Source organism: Hyperoodon ampullatus (genome assembly GCF_949752795.1).
Source record: "Hyperoodon ampullatus genome assembly, chromosome: 15".
In the NCBI taxonomy this organism is placed as follows: Eukaryota; Metazoa; Chordata; class Mammalia; order Artiodactyla; family Ziphiidae; genus Hyperoodon; species Hyperoodon ampullatus.
The window spans coordinates 16,916,533-16,932,547 of record NC_136928.1 but is presented as its reverse complement, the minus strand read 5'-3'; the positions used below and the strand labels follow the sequence as shown (position 1 = coordinate 16,932,547).

Here is a 16,015-nt window from a genome sequence, read left to right as displayed (position 1 = left end):
TCTCTACCCCGTAAGCTACCATTCTAATTTGTTTGATGTGTTTTCTTTTGGGTGTGTTCTTGTGCAAAATGTGCACTTGTGTATATTTTCAATTTCTATAAATAATATTGTGTCATAAAATTCATTCTGGTGTTTATTTCCTTCATTCAGGAGTATATTTTTAAGATTCACCCATCCGGGCTTCCCTGGTGGCACAGTGGTTGAGAGTCTGCCTGCCGATGCAGGGGATGCGGGTTCATGCCCCAGTCTGGGAAAATCCCACATGCCGTGGAGCGGCTGGGCCCGTGAGCCATGGCTGCTGAGCCTGCACGTCCGGAGCCTGTGCTCCGCAGCGGGAGAGGCCACAACAGTGAGAGGCCCACGTACCGCAGAAAAACAAACAAACAAAAAAAACATTCACCCATCTATCTAATTTGTTTCATAGAGTTCCATTTTCTGCACCCACATTTTACCTGTACTCTTCCAACTGCCATGCCAATGATAATAAAATAAACATCTTCTTACATTTGTTTATAGACGTATCTGAGAATTTCTTTGGAACACATACCCGAGTGAAATTATTTCATAGCAAATGTGTATACTTTAATAATATAGCCAGATTGACTTCCTGAATGGCTACACCAGTCCAGATTACCAAAGAGTTGCACGTCAGGTTTTTGTGCAACCACTTACCTTCATTTGGACGACTCATCACCGTTTTGCTAGTGTATTAAATGTATAGTAGTATCTTGTTTTAGTGAAATTTCTCTGATTTCTAATAAGTTTGATCTTTTTTTCAAATGCTTGGTAGCTTCATCTATAAATGTCTACTTAAAACTTTTGCCCCATTTTCTAATGTGGATGCTATCTTTTTCTTCCTCATTTCTAGTACATATTCTGATTATTAATACCTTTTCAGTTTTACCAATTACAAGTATCCTTTCCTAATTGGGCACGTGTTTCTAAAATTTTTCTATTGTCTTCTTCATGGAATAGAAATCTTTAATTATAAGACAATAAACCAATAATTTCTTAATATCTGTGCTTCTGAAACTCCTCAGGTGAAAAACTATATTTCTACCTTTTAAAAATTAAGTTTCTAGACTTATCTTTCACATGTAGGTCCTTTAAATATTTTGGAGTCTACTTATGTACATTTTATTACATGGGATCCACTTTTATTTTTCTCCAAGAGAAATTCTTAAAAATAGTGATATTCATGGCTTGAAGATTCAATATTACAAAGATATCAGTAATCCTCAAAATGATCTATAGGCTCAATCAAACCCCAATAAAAACATCAGCATTTTTTCCCTTGGAAATTGATGAGATGTTTACAAATATTATGTGGGAAAGCAAAGAGCTACAAGAAGAGCTGGGGGCTTCCCTGGTGGCGCAGTGGTTGAGAATCTGCCTGCTAATGCAGGGGACACGGGTTTGAGCCCTGGTCTGGGAAGATCCCACATGCCACGGAGCAACTAGGCCCGTGAGCCACGTACTGAGCCTGCGCGTCTGGAGCCTGTGCTCCCCAACAAGAGGCCGTGATAGTGAGGCCCACGCACCACGATGAAGAGTGGCCCCCGCTTGCCACAACTAAAGAAAGCCCTCGCACAGAAACGAAGACCCAACACAGCAAAAATAAATAAATAAACTCCTACCCCCAACATCTAAAAAAACATAAAAATAAAAAATAAAAGAAGAGCTGGGACAATCTGAAAGAAGAATGAAAAGAAAGATATTAGTCACATTAAATCTTACTATAAATCTACAATATAAGATAGTCTGGTGTTTGCTCAAGGATAGACAAGATAATAGACATCAAAATCCATGTTGAAACAGACATTATAACAACGTGTAAAAAGAAAACACTGCAGGGAGTTCCCTGGTGGTCTAGTGGTAAGGATTTGGCGCTTTCACTGGGGTGACCCTGGTTCAATCCCTGGTCAGGGAACTGAGATGCTGCAAGCCACGCAGCACGGCCAAAAGAAAAAAGAAAGAAAAGAAAACACTGCAGCAGAGAGGGGAAAGAACTCTTGTTAATACAGTTGATCCTTGAACTAGGGTTCAAGGGGGTTAGGGGTGCCAACCCTCTGCTAAGCTGAAAATCCAAGTATAACTTATAGCCAGTCCTCTGTACGTACATGGTTTCTCCATAATCGGCAATTCTGCATCTGAGGATTGAACCAACCTTGGATCGTGTAGTAGTGCAGTATTTACTATTAAAAAAAATCCTCGTATAAGTGCACTTGTGTAGTTTAAACCCATGTTGCCCAAGGGTCAACTATTGGTTCTCAGTCAGCTGGATATCCATATGGGAAAAATATTAATCATTACTGCATAGGATATAAAAATATAAATTCCAGAAGATCTGCAGACTTAAATTTGAAAAGTAAACAATGATGCTTTAGGAAAGAAACGTAAGATAACAGCCTTTTTGCCTTGGAGTAGGAAGAATTTCTTAAGACCAAAAAAATCACCAACTGTGAAAGAAAAAATTGAAAAATTGGACTCTTTTAAAGTTAAGAAACACTGTAAATCCAAACGCAGCACTCTTGGGCCAAAAGTGAGAGATATTTTAAAAACATCTATGGAATAAAAGACTCAGATGCATCCCTCATGCCCATGCATTCTTCAAGGGTCAACTGTATCTACCAAAGTTGAACATATACCCTATAACCCTTTGGTTCCACCCATAGAAATATCCCTCAAACAAGTGCACAAGGCACATTCTAGATTGCTCACATCACCACTAACTGTGATAGCCAAGAATGGGGAAGTACCCAATACCCACCAGTAATGGGATTAATAAATAGATTTTGATATGTTTACACACTGCAGTAATATCCACCAATGAAAATGAATCAAAGGTATCCACTCCCAACAATATGGATAAATGTCATGGATATACTGTGGAGCAAATGAAGCCAACACAAAATAGCACCTATTACATGACTCCATTTCTATAAAGTACAAAATCGGCTAAGTGAATCTACACCATTACAAATTAGTGGCTACCAAATGGAAAGGAAGGTTACTAGAAAGAGCCAAAAAGGGATGCTTCTAGGGTTTGGGGTTTGTCCTGGTCCTCCAAGAACTAGACGGCAAAGTGCTGAGAAAGACTTTAATGAACAAATATTTCATTAGGGAAAACATCGGAGAGAAAATGGCAGGGAGCTCTGGAAGTCTGGCAGAACTATCAGCTCATAGTGCAAGTCTGACCCTGAGTGAAGATTTGGAAGAAAGATTTGGTAAATCATCCGAGACTGCCTTGTAATCTATGTAAAATCCTTCAAGGCTGTCAGAGTCCTTGAAAAAAGGTCACTGGACAGAGGAATCCTGGTCTCCAAGAAATGGCCTGCCTTAGGATCCCTGCTGTGCTGACTAGGAGCAATCAGGGACAAGGCCGGCCTCCAGGCAAACGTGGTGATGGATTTAAGAGCAGCAGCTGGGACCTTTGGCCAGTTATGCTCCCTGTGGTCATAACTGTGAAACAGGAGACTCTCAACGTGGATGCTTCCTTGTGATAAGATCTGGTTGTTTATTTCTGTCAGTAATAATACTGAAGCAACGTTGCGTCCTTCTCAGTATATCATACCCCAGAGATCTAAAACGTTCATTTGTTCTGTTATTGATAATGTTCATCTCTTGGCTAAGGTAGTGTTCACCAAATTTATACCTACTGTATTTCTTGTTGTGATTAATACCTTGTGGAGAGATATTTTGGGTTTTGTAGCATCCTGCTCCTTGTAAACTTTCAACCAGTAGTTTTATAATTCATTGATTACTCTTGCCAGAACCTATCATTACTATGATGGTTGTAAATAATGATTTTTACATTACATCATTCCTTCTATATATTTATGGTTTGGCATTCTATTATGAGAGCCCTTCCTTCCCTCCCTTCCTCTTTTTTTATTCATATTCTGTATGATAATTATTTATTTTATGGTCAAATTGCTCAGATTTACCCAGTGTGAGTCTCTTCAAGCTGGATCTTTTTACACGTCCCACCACTCTTTCCTACTTTCTGGCATAGTAAATTTTCTCCAGGATCATTCTACACTTTCCTGGCTCCAGCCCTGAAATAGAAACGTGGATATACATGCTTATATACATCACATACACATGTGTGTGTTTGTATATCCTCACACTTCCATATCTACTTCTGTAAATACCTAGCACGTGCACTCACTCCCTCTCTCTCTCTACAGATGGGTGGACGGATGGATGGATGGATAGACAGATCTGTATAAATAACTTATGGTCAGACTTCCATATCCGTGGTTCCTCTGTATCTGCAATTCTGCAACCATGGGTTCAACCAACCACAGATCATGTAGGACTGTAGTAATTACTATTAAAAAAAACCCTGCATATAAGTGGACCTGCCCAGTTCAAACCCATATTGTTCAAGGGTCAACTGTAACTTGCTAAATAAAGCCCTTTAACCAACTATATTAAAAATACCACCATTGGTCTGCGTATGGAATGCCATCCAAACCTGCTTTGTCCTTACTGGTTCCACATCCAGAGGGTCCTCTGCTATTATGCTCAGTTCTCTCCTCATGTGCATCTTTTCAACAAGAGAAACTTTTTTTTTTTAAACCTCCACAATGTAGGTATATCCACTTTTGTTTCTAGCTCCAGGATTTTCCCTCTCCCTATTATGGATCTGTAGTTAAAGCACAGCATAAATAATAAAGCTTCAATTGTTGAAACTCATGAATTTTTCTGTGTACGCAAAATAATCTGAGAACTGTTTTGTTTTTGAAATTGGCTTCCAGAGTTCTTACCATAATTTTGATCTTATATGTCTTATGACAATATAGAACAATCCTATGAGGTCTTAACTGCAAGGGATAATTATTTAATACTTTTTCAAATTCTGTTAAAATAAGGTCCTGCTTTGGCAATATCCACTATTCAATGAAAAAAATATAACATGAAGTTATAAAATGGAAAAATATCACAAAATGCTCCTTGCCTAGGAAAACCACTCTGGAAGAGTATCCCTTTACACATGATCTTATGCATGTACACATACATGTGTGCACATGCACACATACACAAACACTAACAAAGATTTATGGTTGATTATACTATGAAGGCTACAATCTGTGACCTCTCAAAGCCCATATTGTGTATCTCCTGCGATTATGATATGTCATAAATTTTTAAAATAAATTTATTTATTTAATTTATTTATTTTTGGCTGCATTGGGTCTTCGTTGCTGTGTGCGGGCTTTCTCTAGTTGCAGTGAGTGTGGGCTACTCTTTGTTGCGGTGCACGGGCTCCTCATTGCAGTGGCTTCTCTTGTTGCGGAGCACAGGCTCTAAGCACGTAGGCTTCAGTAGTTGTGGCACACAGCCTCAGTAGTTGTGGCACACGGGCCTAGTTGCTCCACAGCATGTGGGATCTTCCTGGACCAGGGCTCAAACCCGTGTCCCCTGCATTGGCAGGCGAATTCTTAGCCACTGTAACACCAGGGAAGTCCCTGTCATCATTTTACCGGCTTCAGATTAATATAGGAATCTATCAAAACTCAAATTCTTACATCTGTACACTAATTTCCATTAAAAAATTTAGTGACATCATTGATGTGGTATTCATCTTTTTGGTATTTTAATCTCATAATCAATAACTTCCAATTATATGATTTCTGAATCAAAGAGATCTAATATATTCTGATATATATACTCCTTTCCTGAAACCATGCTTTACTGCAACCAATAGGGAAAAGCACATAAATGTCAGTCTTGTCTCAATAATACATTGGATAATTTTATCAAATTCCTACAAGTTTTCTGGGTATTTGCCTCATGGATGTGGGGGAAGAATATGGCATAGCCCCTACCTGAGAAGTTTAGAAGAAATGCTATAATAATTAGAAGGCAAACATTTCAAAGTCTGGATGAAAATGCAGAGAATTAGAAATCAGTAAGTTCAAGGTCAACTAAAAATTTTTTTTTTCTAGGGACAAACAATTTGTGTGACACTTTCAAAGTGTTACAGTAAACCCTGCCTTAATATTGACAGACAAAAAATCAATTGTATACTATGCAGTTACTGTTGTTGCAAAGTTAATCATGTTTTTTCACTCTGTACCATCAGAAAAAAAAAAATCACAAGATAGTTCAATTTCTACTGAACACAGTCCTTGGAAAACTAGACGGGGTCTCAAATAACCACCCAACTTGAGAACAGAGGCTGCGGGAGGCAAGGAGCCAGTTGCGATAGGCTAATAGCATATTAATATTGAAGATTGGGGGGCTTCCCTTCCCTGGTGGCGTAGTGGTTAAGAATCTGCCTGCCAATGCAGGGGACACGGGTTTGAGCCCTGGTCCAGGAAGATCCCACATGCTGCACAGCAACTCAGCCGCGTGCCACAACTACTGAAGCCTGCACACCTAGAGCCCGTGCTCCACAAAGAGAAGCCACTACAATGAGAAGCCCACACACTGCAATGAAAAGTAGCCCCCACTCACTGCAACTAGAGAAAGCCTGCGTGCAGCAATAAAGACCCAACGCAGCCAAAACTAAATTTAAAAAAAATATATTGCAGATTGGTTTTCTGCAGTGGTTTTCAGTATTTCAACAAAAGTTCATGTCCTGAATTAATTTTATTTTGCAGGTTTCCCCATCTGGATACAACTTTCATATATTATACATTTCCCCCTTTTGGTTTCTTTAAAACACAAGTACTGAGCACACCTAAAAGCACTAGTCAATGATAAGGTTGTGTAGATTCAGCAGCCAAGTCCCTGCCCTCATGGAGCGCACATTCTCATGGACATCAATTTTGACTAGCTCATCCTTACACTTTTGTTAAAGCCCAGACCAAACTCTTTTCCTTTCTAAGTGCTACCTCCTAAGTGACATCTGATAAATGTCAAAGTTCTGAATGCAGCCCTTACTGAACCACTCAGAAGGGGTCTCTGCTGTGTGGTCTGCTGAACACTAGGATCTGTTTTGTTACTGCTTCAACACCAACTAATTTAAAATACTTTCTCTCCTATGAGACCTGACGCTTGCAAGAATTCACGTTGCACGTGAGTTTTTTGAAAACATCATTTTGTAGAACTTCTATCCTCTGACAGTTCCTTGATGTTCTTACCACTCTCGCTGCTTTCATAAAATGTATCCCCAGTATGCATTTTGTGATGACTTATAAGATTGGAGCGCCAACTGAAGCTTTTACCACACATCTAACACTGGTAAGGTTTCTCCCCTGTATGAACTCGCCTGTGATACTGAAGCTGTGAAGACCGACTAAAGACTTTACCACACACATCACATCTGTAAGGCTTCTCTCCAGTGTGGATGCTCTGATGAAGGGGAAGACTTGAGGCCTGACTGAAGTGCTTCCCACACTCCCCACACTTATATGGTTTCTCTCCTGTGTGGACCTTCTGATGCATGTCGAGGTTCAGGCTCCACTTGAAGCCCTTCCCAGTGTCTTGGGCAAGACACTTGGCCACTGTATTTATTTGTACTTATCCACACTTATCTGTCACTTGGGGGTCATAATTGTACCTGGTCCATGGGTACGTTGTACAAAAGATCTGTAAAGTAGTTACAAGAAACTGACAGAGAGTAAGCACTCCACAGACATTGGCTATTAGCTATTGGAAATATTTCTCCATGAAACAGATGACTTTATCAGTGGATGACTCGGTGGGAGACAGTGAATCACAGAATCACAGCATGTTGAAAGTGACCTAGTTCACACTCTTATGTGAAAAAAAGAAAAGTGTGCATGGGTAGAAAATGTCTGAAACTTTACATAACAAAGAGTTCATCATGTTAACTTTGAGGATTAGAATAAATCAGGAAAGGAGGAAAGAAAAACTTGAGTGTAATTGAATTTCTACATCATTTGTGTTTCTACGCTGAGACTCTGAATACACTGGAAGTGCAATTTTTTTTCATGTGGCGGGATAAAGGTTTTCAAGTTCTCCTGATACATCCGTATTATTATTTCAGAATTGCCGGCATTTCTTGCCATCTTTGGATCTACACCCATTTGAGTCAGTGGGCCATTCTGGTCAGAGGAGATAATAGAGCAGAAGTGAAGTGAGAGGAAAAGAGAGAAAAGATTTTCTCTTTTCTCTTCAAAGAGGAAAGGTCTTTGGAATGGGAACAACACACAACAAAACTTTGGGGAAAGGATGTGATGGAAAACGATACAAATATCCTACCCCTGTGATGAGAAGGATTGCCTGGGCTGGATGGAGGGAGGTCACAGGTGGCTGGCGAGGAAACCAACTAGCGAAAAACACACACAAGTGCAGAGCAAACACCCTGAGGCCACTCAGCCTGACTCCATGCAAACATGTGTCCAGCAGCCAGCCCTTCACCTGTGGCTCCCCAGCAAGACAGGTACCTCGGGGGTGCCAACTCATTCTGAGTCCATTATGCCTGGCCATTCATAAACCGCTCTCTGACGTGTGAGGAATAAACTCTCAATGTTTATGAGGAAATTGGGGAAGGAGATTGAAAGGTTACTTAAACGGAAAAAAAAGAAGTTCAGGAAGGCAGGATGGTAGAGAGACAAGAAAAAGACCTTAAAAGATAGAAAGGATTTGCCAAAGAAGAGAAAGAAAAAGAAATGATTCCGAATGGGTTAACCTGCAGCTAGGAAGTTAAGGAAGATTATTGATGTGTGAAGACTATGGAATAAAGTGAAAAAAATTTATCAGAAGTTGCTGAGAATATGGTAAGCAGCATGATTATCAAATTATGAATTGGCTGCAATGGCATTCTAGGGGGACACTAGGAAGGGGAAGCAAATGTTCATGAGATGACAGTAGCAGGTGGAAAGTTGTTTCAGGGGAAGATCAGTCTTGCAGAGGGTGTATCAGAGGAGGGCAAGTGTGAGCAAGCAAGGAAATACTAAGTGTATATGGTTCCTTCACTGAGTGCACCCAGCCCCGTGGTCAGCCTTGAGAACAAGCAGGACTTCAGGTGCTGGAGCTACATTTCAGTCATCAAGACTTGAGAAGACACCCTTAACTCAGGTCTTCTCTTCAAACTCCATCTTTCCTTCTTGACCTTCATTTGGCCTCTTCCCTTACCCTCAAGCTGTGGACTGAGGCCACAGAGCAAGATGGGTCACTAGTGTCCTCCATCCCCTGGCGACTGTGGTTCACATCAGTGGAGTACCAAAGGCAATAACCAAGTAAGAGACACAAGAGTGTATGAAGAAGAAGAGATTCTGATAAGGCTTTCTGTGACAGTGTGGGCCAAGTCGGCTCTATATGGCTGGTATCACCTGAATGATGAGCAGCCTTAGGGGAGAAGTTCTCAGAAGGCAGAGCCTGGCTCTCTAGAGGCTCTGCGTGCTCACAGCCCACTCCAAGACCTCAGTTACAGCTTCGGCCCCCAATATCTCTCCCTCTGCCTACTCACAGTTTTGGAAGTCTTCTTTCCTCCACATTTCTCTTGAGAGGTGGAGGAGGAAGATGAGCTTCAAGCCAACTCAGACTCCCCTGGGATCCCAGCAGGATGCCTATCATTAACCTCCCAACTTCTAGGAAGCTCCTAACATCTCCACATTTGGCTGAGTTTTCATTTCAGCTGTGCTTCAAATTGCTGGCTGGAGATGGCCTGTTGCAAGGTGGCTAAAGGCAAGTTGCAATCCTTCGGGCAGCCTGGCCCTTCTCGACTGTCAGACATCTTCAGGGATATTCTACGAAACGTGGTTTGTTCTAGAGAAGGGAGGGAAACAATCCAATTGTCCAATAATGCTTGAATGGAAAATAAATGATGCTATACGCGTGTGATGAAATAATATCAAACAGTCAAAAATCAAAGACCTAGATCTATATGGATTCACATGGATAAATCTTGAAAACATAATATTGATTGAAAGAAAATAAGATCAAGAACGTTAGATTGTGATAACAGGTATGTAAGTATTTAAATATTTAAATCAATTCAACATATTGCTTCTATATATATAGAGGCAAGAAAATAAACTTTATCCAAAGAACACATTATTTACATTTAATATGCTCATTTATCTAGGAGACCCAAAAGAACCCACAGATAAACTAGCAGGAACTAATAAGACGGTTCAACAAGGCACACACATACAAGATCAATAAATTTAAAAAATCAATCAGGCTCCTCTACACAGGCGATAACAAATGAGAAACTGTAAAAGAAAATAAGAAAAAAATAAGATCTAAAAATAGTCACAAGAGCCATATAAATTATTTAGACCTAAGCATACGTAGAAGGAAATATAACGAACAAACTGAGTACGAACAGTTAAACTCCGCCCAACCCAAGGTTAGGAAAAGACTGTTGCTACTTTATGAGAACAGACCCTCTTCTTAAGTAGCAGATCAGTAAGTGAGAGTGAATCAAAGAAACACAGCATTTGAAAAGTCAGCTAGTCCAAGCCTCTTGATTGCACATACAGAAGCTGAAGCCCAGATAGCTTGAGTTACTTGGTAAAGGGCCCAATGTCCTGACTCAAGGACTAGCATTTTTCACTCATTCGTAAGACACAATCAAATGCAGTACCTTGGAAAGAGATGGGAAAAAAATGAAGAAATCAATTATATAGTTCCTCATCTTTAAGTACAGAAATAGCCATGACCAAATTACACGTATTGAGGGAAAATTGAAGTGCAGAGTTTAAAATGTCAATAATCCACAGGGAAACTGGAGACCATTTAAAATATTCATATTAAATCTCTCTAGAAAAGACATTAAAAGATCTCCAATCAAAATGTGAATTTTATAATAGACATGGTATGATACAATTTATAATAGATATGGTATGAACCTTTCCCTTTCATGGGAAAGGTTCTTCTGGGAAAAAGGAATTGTTCTTGAAAATGGGGCCTGTGCTATTGCAGACACTGTGCTCAACCTAGGTCCACCAAATGCTCTGATGTCATCACTGAGGTCACAGAATTCCGCTGTGCGCCTGGCAACCTTGCAAACATAACAGCCCTGGTGAGCACTAGGCAGTACTGCTGGTTCACTAAGTGGTACAAGTTTTTCAGCCATTTAGGAGACTTGACTATTTTTATTTGTATTGAATCATTGCAACGGATTGCCCAAGAGCCAAGAAGGGCCAACCTGTAGGGAAGAGGAGGAGTTGGACATCTCTTGAGGCATCTTCTAAGGGAGACTTCTAGTTGGGACGATGGAACGGCGACAAAAGAGGAAACATCTGGAAAATGAAGAGTCCCAGGAAACTGCCGAGAACGGAGGAGGTATGTGGGGGGCAACTTGTCTGGGGCACATGGGTTTCTGCCAAACTGAACCTTCTCTAGGAAGCGGGGGACTGAGAACGTGTCACCTGTGAAGCAGGGAGCGAGAGACCTTGTCTCACTGATGATGCCGTATCCATCCGGAGGGTCTCTGTGGTGTGAGACGGCAAAGAACGGCCAGATGCCCCCTGCGAGATGGGAGGTCAGCTCCGCTGGTCTGAGGACTCTCTCCTGGGGCAGCCGGGCCTGGAGCTTTGTCGGACTCACAGCAGGCTGCATCCTGCTTGCACAGACGTAGAGGTGCAGTTTTTCTCAGTCCCCGATTTCTCTCTTATTCTCTTGGATCTTTCCCTGGGGTGATGAGGTGGGGGATGTGAAGGATGCAAGGATGCTGAGAGAGACCCATGAGTTGCTTGGACTCTTTTACCAAAGTGGAAAGAGAAGCCCCATGAGTTGAAGGCCCTGTTGAAAAATATCTTGACAAGTGGAATGCAGTGCGAAAGAAGATTGTTTGTCTAGGGATGGTGTCATATTGAAAGCAAGGAGGTTTTATTCCTTCAACAGGAAGAATTTCCCAAAGGAGATCAAGGGAAGGGAAGGGTTTTCCAGAGACTGAGACCGCGTGGGCGGGGGTGAGAAATGGCCTCAGGGTCCTGCGGGGAGCTCTGAGAGCCACGGGCCACGTGCTGCTGCGTGCATTAAATGTAGGCGAGTAGCTTGCCTTGGGAGAAGGGTGGTCACCCCAGAGCTCCAGCTAGAGGCCTCTGCCCCAGATTAGAGCCCAGAAGCTCCTACCAGGCCCAGGGCCCTGGAGACTGTAGGATGAGCCCTGGGAATGGAGCTCTAAACAGTAGGCAGATTTTCAGGCAGTGGCTGGGACAGGCTGGGGAAGGCAATGACTGCCCCTGACCATTCAGAATATTTTGCTCTATGTTCAAGTGTGTGTGTGGGAGTGGGAGTGTGTGTGTGTGTGTGTGTGCATGTGTGTGTGTGGTAGTGCAGAGAAGTGCGGGATGAATGGGGGTAGACTGCTTACAAGATATAAAGTCTGCGTGGTACAGTTCTTGTCACCCTGCCTGGACCTGGCTAACACTCGGTGTACGTAAGAGTGTATACAGAATTCTTGTTAGGGGTGTTTTATGTGACAGTAACTCATACACCCATGTACACTCTGATACAGCAAAAATATCACACACCCCACATATAACTTCTTTATTAAACCACACACAGCACATGGAGGTATATACATGCATCCCTTCTGTACTACGTTCTCATACAACCCACATGTATCACAATCCTCTCCTCCAACACCAAACGCTGGAGATGAGATATGTATATAGACACACACACTATATATATATGACACACACACACACACTATATATATATGTATCTCCTCAACTCTTGCACAAACACAGCTAACTTCAGCCATCTCTAAAAACCTCTATAAGAACCAGTCACGTATCATACACACCACACTTTATAACACATTCTTGAGTAACGCAAGACCCGCTTTGTGCAAACCACAGTAAACCACAGTCTCACTAACCCATGTCAGGATTGCCAGAGAAAATATGGGCTACCCAGTTCAATTTGAATTCCAGATAAACAACAAGTAATTTTTCAGTATCAGTATGTCCCACATATTGTATGGGCCATACTTACACTAAAAATAAGTAAGACCAAATACTGCATGGGAATACTTACACTAAAATATTATCCTGGGTTTATCTGAAACTGAAATTTAACTGGGTGCCTTGTATTCTTGTTCGCTAAGTCTGGCAACCCTTATATACTTACCACCAGCTGATGTATTATATATTTATTGTAGTTTTGTTTAGTGTGTGTCTTCCCCTACTAGAATGTGCAGCGTTACCAAAGACTACAACAATGGAAGAGTGCCGGATACACAGGAGTAGCTGCTTACTGAATCTTGGTGAATGAATGAATGAACACACACCATAAATACAAGCCACACCATGTAATGAGGAAAAGTTACGTATCCCAGAATTCCTGACTTGTGAACAGAAACCATGCACACAAAGGCCACAGACACAGATAGACACATCTGCACTGTGCTCCACATGCCAACCCCACACATACCACAGACTTAAATGATACACATCATTCACTCTTCCCACACACTCACAGTCACCACCGAGGCCCACATTACCAACTAGACAGTGAGAGAATAAGTATTGATTGGAATTAAATCCTGGAGTATCCACTGGGAACCACACTCTCAACTGTGTGTATTCACTGCACCTGACATGTGTCACACACTCAGTAAATATTTGTGGACAGAGGACTGATGAACCCACCCTGAGCCTTTCATTCCTCCCTCAGGAATCTCGAAGTCACAAAAGGATCCCCCTCAGCTTGGATCCACTGTGGTGGCCCAAGGCTGCAGGCCAGGGGCAGGGGAGGTCTCCTCTGCCTCTAAATACTTCTTCTGTACTTCTACTCCGCGCAAGCTCATCTACGCTGGTAAGGGCGCGGGGCTCCTCAGGTGAGGGGGTGCTTGGCTGTGAGGCAGGAGGCACACAGATCCCAGGGAGGCTGAGAGGAAACCCAGGGTCATCAGAGGTGATTAGGGCTCTGTGGAAGAGCCTGGGCAGGATGGCTGAGCTGTTCTGAGGGCGTGGATGCCAGCTGTGTCTGGGGTGTGTGTGTGAATACTGCTACTACCATGGTGGGGAAGTCAAGGAGCACGGGCCGGAAAGGTCTGGGCTTGAGGTGGAGGGAAGAGGGACCAGATGAAGCATCTTCAGAGGAAAATGTAGGCTTTGTCTTTGCCTTTGCTTCCAGAGAAGGACAGAGCTCTGCATCATAGACCTCCAGCCTGAGAGAAGCACCATCCAGCTCAGGTCCACACAGCTCACACGTACACAGGCCCTCCAGGCACAGCCCTTCTCAGGGCACATTAACCCCAAGCACGTGCTCCACAATGCTCTCCTCCTGCACCACAGCCCCATTCCACAAGGAATGCACCACCAATATTCCCAAACTCACACTCCTCGTCGTACACGCATCCAGCCGCATCCCTCACATACCACAGCCCGCACCACCATACTCCACACCCCTGTATACAGACACCGCTCCAGTATCCCCCCACATGCAGATGAAAAGCCCAAAAATGACACCAGATATACCACTCCGTCCTACGGCCAACAGACACCAAGCTCACGACATACCTATATCGTGCAAATGTCCCTCTCTCGTCTACCACACCTGCTCCCTCAGCTTCCGGCATGGCCCATGCATGTTATTACGTTTTTAATTTCCTTTTTCAGGAATCCGGAGATTTCATCGAGACACTGCCCAGCCTAGAGCACCCCTAGCCCAGGTTCAGGAAGAAGGAGAGACCACTTCCCCATCACACTGTGTCTCCTCCTCACCCTCTTCATCCTGTAAGAACTATCTGCACCCAGAGAAAGAGGAAAGGGGCATGAAAATATACTACATGCAGGTACAAGTGAACAAGGGTGTCGCTGTCTCCTGGAAGACAAAGAAACCCTTGGAGTTGCCTGAAAAGCAGCTGAGGATAGAAGAAGTGACCCTTCCTGAGGACGTGTGCGCAGTAGCCACTGACCCCTCTTCTGATGTGTCCACCGAAAGCCTCCTGTCTGACAGTGAGCCCACTGGGGAGGAGAAAGAGGATGAGGAAAGGGCAGAGCCAGGCAACCCATCAGGGTCACCTGCCGTCGAGGAGAGACCCAGCGCCAAGACAGCGGACTGGATGGTGACCATGGAGACTGGCTTCAGGTGCATGGCCTGCTGCCGGGTCTTCCCCAACTTGGAGATCCTCCAGCAGCACGTGAAGTTCGGCGTCCTGGAGGGCTTCAGCTGCCGTGTCTTTCATCTCACCATGGCCCAGCTGATGGGCAATGTGGAATCCGAGAGCATCCCTGAGGAGGAGGACGAGGAGGAGGAGGAGGAGAACGAGGAGGAGGAGGAGGAGGAGGAAGAGGAGGAGGAGGAGGAGGAGGAAGAGAAGCAAGAAGAAAAGGACAATGAGGGAGAGCAGCCCACGGGGGAAGGCCCCAGCCCAAAGAGACCCCGCAGGCAGGGTCTTTTCTCTCCTTTGAGTTCCACACAGCAACTGAGATTCATGGGACAGAAGATCCTGGAAGACGGTGTGGCCGTCCCTTGGAAGAGGTAAGGCTTGAGGCGGGCAGTCTTCTGAGCCTATGTCACGAGGGCCCAGAGGAGTCTAAGGGAAGGGGCCGCACACATGTGCTGGTTGACCTAATGGCTCTGCAGTTACATCAAATGGGACACACTAAGCACTAACAAAGGCATTGAGCTCTGTTGACTTAAACAAGAAGGTGGAGCCTTTTCCTAGGAGTTTTCTCAGGGACTGCACTATGGACCTCAACTCTTAGAGGACGTACTGCCAGCAGCTCCTTCTCGGCAGAGAGAGCCAAGAGTGGTCTGAAGAGAGGACAGGGGCCCTTGCAGGACCAGAACTTTGAGGTCTGAGAGCCTTGGGCCTGAGCCGAGATCTCACCCTGACCACTGGACCTAGCCTTCTGTGACAAAGGGGAATATGAAAGAGAGTCACATGGAAATGAGGTCCCCCGAGATATGGAAATGTTCCAGAACCTTCGTTGCGTGGTAGTTGATCTGGAGCCAAGCTCACTGTGGTGTGTGTGGCTCTGAGCATTAAGGCAACGCTGGAGGGTAACCCTGACCAGCAGAGCTTGGAGTGCTTCTTGTCTCTTCCTGTTCTACCTCATTTGTTTTATCCCTTCCAGGGAGAAGAAAGGACCCTCGGGATAGTAGCAGCCAGAATGCCGTGGTCTGA

At 43.5% G+C, this 16,015-nt stretch overlaps 1 protein-coding gene across 1 annotated transcript; it reads left to right on the top strand.

Moving 5' to 3' along the window:
• Nucleotides 1-11,141: 11,141 nt before the first annotated feature.
• On the top strand, nt 11,142-16,015 carry LOC307064138 (protein FAM170A-like; the record flags this gene model as incomplete). Its single annotated transcript, XM_079720630.1, has 5 exons — nt 11,142-11,211; nt 13,555-13,695; nt 14,502-14,554; nt 14,714-15,092; nt 15,966-16,015. 5 exons carry the CDS (start codon nt 11,142-11,144, stop codon nt 16,013-16,015), a joined length of 693 nt encoding a protein of 230 aa, XP_079576756.1.